The following is an 8242-nucleotide window of genomic DNA, read 5'->3' on the forward strand; positions in this document are numbered from 1 at the left end:
GGAAGTACCTAGAAATACTCCACCTGAAAAGAAATGTTTTGGATGTTGGCAGGCGACTAGAAAATCAAGTTGTTTTCCAAGTAGTTGCCTAAGTCATCTGCGAAATGCTGGGGAGAAGAACTGCAGTACTGGACAGTAAGGCAAATGGTGTTAAATTGCCATGTGTGTTGAGAGACGAGCAGTGGTTATCACGTCCCTTATTATTACTGCTTCACAGATCATATTCCCTCACCTAAGTATTTTATCAGAACGTTGATAGGAAGTTTTATGCATGATTGTCTCACACATTGTCACTTATTTCACATGTCAAAGCTATAAAGAGGTGAAATAATAATAGCTGCTTTTTCTCCGGGAAAGGTTTGTTACACTGCAGCGTTAGTGAATTGGCATGTGTAAATAATTTTGGAGCTGTGAACAGCACAGATCATGCTAATGAAAGGAAACTTTTTTGCTTCTGTTTGGAGTGAAAGCACTTGTCTATCTCTGCATATAATACGAAGCAAAACCACTGAATGTGTTTCAGGAGCATGCGGAAAATATTACCTGAAATGTGTTATGGGTGTAAATCTACAGAAGTACAAATAATGGTTACTTTCATTTTACAGTTCTGGCTAATTGTATATTCAGAGTAACTTAAATATTAAATAAAGAAGCCTAATATTTTGCATGATTACATAGCTTTGATAATTTGTTTATTCTCATGTTATAAGTATCTTGAGAAAGGAATATGAGCAACAATTTTAATGTTTTATTAAAATTTGAGTAAGAGTTTGGAATTCTTCTAGAAGCCAGTTTTTGTGTGTTCTTCTGACTTTCCACTCAGGGGCTGAAGTTCTTGCCCTACCTTGTTTTGGACTGTGGTTTGGTTGACAATAGAAATGTCTGAGAGCACGGCTAGCTCTCTTGTCTTCACATGAAATAATTAATGTGTTCCTATTCTGCAGCATTTTAGTTTGACAAGTGGTGGTGGTCTGTGTATAAATACAATGTTTTGTGTATGTGTTCTGATCTTCAGTGACAGTGATGTTTCAGGACCAGCTCAGCTGCTTAATAGTGGGAGAATGACATTTTCCTATTAGTTACCTCTCCAGGATGAAGTCACTACCTTTTTAGATAATGACTCTTAGGAATGCAGTGTACCTACATCAAAATACCTCACTTTAAGGGTGACTGTTGTTTTACACTAATAATGTATTACCAAACAAAAAGACTTTAGCATCTTAAATGTACCATTAGCATCTCATGTTGTTACTGATGTGCATCACAAGATGGAAAATGTCTAAGCAATACATGGCAATAAGACTTGAATAAAGCACCCTTCTGAGACTTAGACCATGTGAAGTGAAGCTATTTAGATGAGAGAGAACCTCAGAGATGGCATTTACTGTTCTTTCAAAGAATTGCACTGTTGACTTACTTAAGCACTGAAGTTAGAAGTTCAGGCATGGACTAACTAAAGTCCCTTCTGGGGGAGTTCTCACTATTTACAATTTCAGTATGAATACAGAAAAACCCTTCTTGTTCTTTTTACTGTAGCACTGACCAAGAAAGTAGGCTTCAGGATGGTGGTAGGGGGTGGGAAACAACAGGGGAGGAAAGGGAAAAGCAGCATAGTTGGCTGAAACTTTATTGCTACTACTTCAGGTATAAGGGAAAGTATCTCTTACCCTGTAGGAAAATACCACCCCTTCCACAGCAGGGAAAGAAAAAAATTACAGTACAAGAACACAGAGCTTGTCCATGGAAATATGTATTCCTTATGCTGCTATAAATGCTAGCTTTTAGTTTGCCCCTCATGCAAGGTGCATTGAAGATGCAGCTTTTTGCTCTTTGTAGGATGAGTAGTTGGCAGGTAATAGGGCTACTAAGGAAAAAAGTAAAACTTTTGGCATTTTCCAGATTTAGACATCTAGAAACACATAATTACATATAATCCTTCCACAGCTACAGTGGCAGGATGTGACTAAGTAGCAGCTTACATGTGTGGTTTTCAACTCTAGTTGCTGAGTATTTTCTATTTGTAGAAACAGTAACTGGAGCTCTACACATGTAAGATTCCCACTGTAACAAAAATTGGCCCTTTCCTCAAGTCAGGTCTACTTCATGCTTAGGAGAGTATCTCATTTCATAACGCTGGCACCTATAGCTGTACAAGTGCTGAGCAGCATTGGGATGAAGGGCAGAAGTGCAAGCAAAAAACCCCAGCGACACAGCCCAAGACATGTAAAGCTTATGCAGCTTACACAGTTTTCAGTTCTAGCTGTAGCAAGCAACTGAATCTCAACCATAAACTGCATGCTGTGGCTTAACACAAGTTGAGCTGTGGTCCCCAGACAAAGTAGAGCATTTCCTCTTGTTTCACTAGAATAACATCTGCTCTCCAAGAAGCTCCTCTACCTACTACAGAAGTGGGGAAAAAAAACCAACCCAAATGACTCGTTTACAATTGGGTGTACTTCTTCCTCTTCAGTTAGAATGGTGGTGAATGTTTATAACATTAGTTTTGTTTGGGTTTTTTTTAAAATAGCTCTATAAAAATTTAAAGCAAACATTGCAGACAGAGCTGACACACTGACATACGGTTCCAAGGTTAAGTCTACGATAAAACTCTCCTTGTTAGCAGGGAACCTCTACCTAATGTAACAGCCTCTAAAATCAGGGTCACTGTCAAAGAGCAAATAGTGGAAAATAGAAAGCACGTTGCACCACTCAGGCCGAGTGCATCATCTTGGACAGTTACAGCTGCAGTTGCCTTCACGAAGAGTTAAAACGGCCAGACAGTATTTCATAGTTTTTATTGATGGCATTTATCCCATGGTTTAACATGTTAATTATACTGTAATAAACATGGCTTTAATATTAAACTTTTCCTTATTATCCAAAGTCACCACAGTCCATTTCAGTAAATATAAAAATATATACTTAATACTTTGTACAATACTGGTTTTTGGTCCAAACAAAAATGGATCAGAAAAGCCAATAAACTTACTTTAAGAATTCCCAATTTTAAAGATTTTCTAAATGGATTTAGGCAACTTTGAATAATGGGATTTACATAAAATCTGAGACAATACTAAACAAAATGGCTGTAACACACAAAATTAAAATTTCCATTTCACAGATCTGTTATGCCAAAAAAGTACATAGAGAAACAAAATTGTATTTACACATGTTTCATAATAAAATAACAAAGGCGAGACAGGTGATAAAGGGCTGTAAGAATGAAAATATAGAAATAGCGTATAATTATTAAATGAAGAACTACAGATCTAACAAGTCCTTAGCATGGATCATCCTTTAATCAGTCTTCCTCTATCAGAAAATTTTAGTGCACGATACACTCAAACTCACTCACTTCACACATACACCAGCACAAACTCAGCATAGAAATCATTCGTTATCAACATTCTCTACTCTATACAGCATCCCTCGCCGATATAATTACAATTTCGAGGCGTCAGTAAACGCAGATGAGCGCACATAGTGGTGCAGATGAGGAGGTATTGTACAAGCCATTCACTGTGCAGGCTCTGCTCACGGCTACAGCCAGACCATGCCGAGTCACTGAAAGAAGGAACTTGCTGGAGTCTAAAAGTTTTGCTTGAGAACGGCCCCGTTGCCAACGCTACTCATTACCAAAAGAATCTAACCGGGGAGAGGGGAGGGGAGGGAAGGGCAGCAGAGTTTTCTATTCCTTTAGGCAGATCTGACTTCAGCTAACCCAGCATGAGGTACGATCCCAACAGCTGAACAATGCAAGGTAGTAGCTGCTTCCAAAGCTGCTTTACCAACCGGGCGGTTATTTTCTACGTCTAACTGCAGTCTTTATCTTCCGACCAGGAACTGAAGATCCAGAGGCAGAGAAAACATTTTTCCCATTAGTCCTATCAAAAGAAATTAGTAGTTGAGAGTTTAGGACAGTGTAGCTGAAAATGCAGTAGCAGCACTGAGTAGATACTCCAACTCTTTCATAGTCTTGTCTCACTAGTTACCAGCTGGCAACACATGGCACATGATGAACAGGAGGAAGAGAGGTCCCGAAACCAAAAGCAATTACATCTCTCTCATTCAGAGGGAAAGCAGCAGCATAATGGCTAGATACGGGTTTTACCTTTCGAGAACAAGACCATTTCACATACGTTGCTGTGTGATATTTCTGACAACGGGGCTCCTTTACAGATACCGTTGCTTAGTTAGCCAGTCGGGCTAATACAAGGCAGGACGCTTAATCTAGTTTCAGACTCCAAGGTTCATCTGAACACCTCCTGATTTAACAGCAGCAGAGGCTGAACACTGTCCTCTGATATTACCCGAAGCTCAAGTGAAATTCTGATACGGTCTCTTACCCCACTGTGAATGCTGGAGGCTGGCTGAACGAAAATCCTGAAGAGCCAGAAGGCTGTGCCGGTGCTGCTGGTGCAGGAGGATTTGCACCAAAAGTAAACACTCCTGGGTTATTTGGAAAGTTGAAATTAGAAGTGTTACTTCCAAACTGGAATACTGAACCTGGGAAGATGGGGTAGAAGCAGAAGGGAGTAAGAAAGTTGCAATGTGAATTCATCCTTTCCAGCAAAATCCTCATGTTCTTCCCACTGTCTCTGATCAATTCTTTTCGCTCAAGACAACAAAGTTGGGGGTGGGGGGTGCAGCAGCGCCAGCTGACTACAGGGACGGTACACAGAAGAACTCACTTTAATAGAGGATCACAAAAAGATCCTCAAAGTAACGCTGCTGGCACACCAATAAGGAATTGTTTGCTAACTTCTGTACCGCCATTAAGTTCATACCTGTGCATACTGAAGTTTTTATTAATAAAAGTCTTAAATTATAGTATTGAATCATATAGATTTATATTCAAGTAAACTTCCTTGTGTTCATGCAGTTGATCTGGGGAACTCCCTTTCATTTCATGTGCTAACACAGCACCTCATCTTAAAAATAAAATAAAATTTCTACCATCAAAGTAAGTAATAAGCAACACAGACAATCCAGGGAGGTTCTTATCTTTACACTGCTCCCTGATTAACAAAAAGACGGACTGAGTAACATGGTTACTGAGGAGTACAAAAGTGTCAGTTACTTTTAATAGAGGCTATTTTGTAAAACTTCTGGGAGGAGAAAATGAGACATTTCCCTTTCAGTATTTGACATCATGATACCAAATACGTAAGTTCTGGCAGTGTGTTTTTCTTTTTTAATAATTACTAGTCTGGAAGAGGTGCTTCTTACACTTACGTTATAAGGATCATTCTCTGCCCACTTCCCATAGTATCTTATACTTCGTTAGTACAAAGAACTTAAAATAAAGTCTTAACCCATAAATGCTTAAAAATGTTTCTGACCATATTCTTATACAACAGGGCCCCCAATCCAGATAAACTGCCAAAGCCTGTTAATGAAGTCAGATAACTAAGAACAACTCTAACAATTCCAAAACTAATCATTTTGCAGGCTTCTGCCATTTGGGTTTGTACAATCTTACCAGTGAATGCTCCATGGGTTTCAACACTTCCTTTTAATCACTACATTTCTCAAGAAATAAGCCCCAGTATTTAGTGGCAGTGCTGCAACCTCCGTGTCTGCTAAGTCTCCTGTGGAGAAGGCTCCCCACCTACAGCACATCCTCCACACTCAGGAGCGAGACACAAATTACTTAATTAACTCTGTACCCATTATTTTTATGAAGCCGTCTTTCTCCATATAACTTCATGAAAAATAAAATATAATCTATAGTCTCTGAGACCAAGAGGGAAGAGGAGGATCAGCACTCACCAGTGCTGGGGGTACCAGAGCCAAATCCTGGCTGCTGGCTCGCTTGCTGTCCAAACACAGAGGGCTGTGTGCTGCTCGTCACTGAGCCGAAGGCAGGGGGAGCAGGCTGAGCGCCAGCTGAAAACAACGGTGTCGACAGCGACCCAAAACTTGGCTGGCTGGACCCTTGGCTCTGGCCAAAAGCTGGTAGCTGGCTGGTGCCAAATGCTGTGCCGGCAGCAGGTGCTGGAGGCCCACAGCCAAACAGAAATGAAGAGGACGACCCTTGGGGGACAGAAGAGCAACGTCAGTATATGCTGGTTTGTTCTTTTTCCTTGCCCGAGAATGAATCTGGAAACAAAGGTTCTAAAACCACTTGTTTCCCAAGTCTGGTAGCTTTAATTTCAAACTAATTGCGTGAGTACATAAAACAAATATTATGTCAGCCATAATGGGAGTTGCACCTTTTCTTGTAAGTAACATGAGAAACACCAAGTTTATGAGGGTCAGGCAAAATTAAATTGTAAACACATTGGTTGTCTAGACTCAAATTACTGTGTTAACGTTCATATTCTGCAAAAAGGCTCCCACAAATGGCATTTTGTATTTACTAACAGCTGTTTGTATCACACATGGAGAATATTCATTCAGATCATATTTTTCTAACATGCAAAAGACAGCTCCTGATTTATTAAGATCAGGAGAACATGAATCTTTCTTGTCAGCAATTGCACCCCTCCCTGCCCAAGTGTTTACCATTACCAACTTCTGGAGGCCAAACCAAGCTTGCAGTGATCTCTCTGTACTCAAAAACTTGGTTCAGCGCAGACTAATCCTGTACGTAACATCAACAGACAACCAGCACGTTTGTTTGGCTGCTTTGGCTCTGCGTGGCCAGCAGAAATAATTGAAAGAACAATACATGACGGAACAGCGACTCTGCACGCACGCAGCAGATCTGCGCAGAAGGGGACATTTTGAACAGCGCTATTAATGCAGTTTAAGCCGCCTTCACGCAACAGAGTATGCCCTCGACTGCACCACAACTTGGAACGCCCGGCTGTTTCTCTTTCCAAGACGATAAACAGGTACACGGTAAAAGTTAATACAGGCTTCTGCGTAAAAACCAACCAACCAACCAACCAACCAAAAACCTTTGTGAAGAGGTTTAAAATATGGTACTGCCTACTAATGCAGTACCAAAGACTCCCAAAGTTACTGATTTGTAAGCATGTTAAATTGATCTGCTGGTTGTTATAATTTAGGACTGTTTTCTCTCTTTCTGATACACAAGAACAGTGTGCAAGTTTAATTTCTGTGATGGACAAGGTTAAGCAATCAGATCCAACTAGATGACGTCTCTTCCTCACAGGTTCAATCTTATTTCCAACATGCTGCTAGGCAAGCAGGAATACAGATGATTTGGTGCATTTAGTCTTGTGTCATACTGCTAAATTCATGCAGTGGGGCAACCAACATAAAACATGAATAAATGAGATCCTTATCTCTGTCTTCTCTAAATTTCTGGAAAATCAACAAACACTGGCTATAATGCTTACTAGAAACCAATCCTTAAGCAGCAGCAATTAAACACAGAGGTACTGTGTTTATATGTACTTGTGAAGGAATGATTTTGCCAGTCTTGACATCATTTACAACAGTTGAGAGTTTTAGGTATGGGACAGAAAAATTAGGAAAGTTGTAATCCATTTTCTAACCATAAGCACTGGACTGATAGTGAGAAGAAAGACATTATCAATTCTCATGGTAAAAAATTCCTACACAAACTGAAATCCAGTAAAGGATTGTCCTTTGCATAAAACAACACTGCTGCCAGTTCATTTGTAAACTGTATTTCCCAGACTGTGAGAAACTGAGCCCCATTTACATTGTTCAATAGAAATACTCAATGCCTTTTTCTACTTCCATGCATTTGGCCTACACGTTCTCCAGAGTATGATGTTCACGAAACAGTGAACGATATTCAGTCCACTATGTAATGGCACAAATGAGAAGAACATCTATTTAAAATGTACCTGTTGAACTCGAGGTGGTTGTGGCTCCAAAGGAAAAGCCTGAATTTGCTGCATTGGTGCTGCTGGCTCCCGAACCAAAGAGAAACGCGGCAACTGTCGAACCAGTGCTGGAAGATGTGGTTGCTGGTTTGTTTTCTTGAGAAAAGCCAAATGATTGAGATGCTGCAGGTTCTGCCGAATTGCCAAAAACAGAGCTGCTCACAGTGTTGCTGGGTTGTCCAAACACGAAGGGAGCGGGAACCGGCTGAGGATTTGAGGAAGAGATGGCGCTGCCAAACACGCTGCTGCTGTTGGCTGAAGTGGTGGGTACAACTGTGCTGGAGGAACTGGAGCTCAGGAAGCCGAAGGATGGCTTTGCTGCTGCTCCTTGATCTGAAAGGAAGAGCAGTCATAAACCAACCACTGCAGAAATGCCCAGTCAAGTACAGAATCACAGAATCGCTCGGCTGGAAAAG

At 40.6% G+C, this 8242-nt stretch overlaps 1 protein-coding gene across 1 annotated transcript; it reads right to left on the reverse strand.

The window, feature by feature from the left end:
* Nucleotides 1–2787: 2787 nt before the first annotated feature.
* NUP153 (nucleoporin 153kDa) lies at nucleotides 2788–8159 on the reverse strand (the record flags this gene model as incomplete). Its single annotated transcript, XM_010191159.1, has 4 exons — nucleotides 2788–3884; nucleotides 4347–4506; nucleotides 5773–6036; nucleotides 7788–8159. Coding segments are annotated over 4 exons (881 nt in total), but the record flags the coding sequence as incomplete, so codon positions are not given.
* Between the last annotated feature and the right edge of the window lie 83 nt (nucleotides 8160–8242).

This window comes from Mesitornis unicolor, unplaced genomic scaffold, assembly GCF_000695765.1.
Source record: "Mesitornis unicolor isolate BGI_N332 unplaced genomic scaffold, ASM69576v1 Scaffold48328, whole genome shotgun sequence".
Lineage (NCBI taxonomy): Eukaryota > Metazoa > Chordata > Aves > Mesitornithiformes > Mesitornithidae > Mesitornis > Mesitornis unicolor.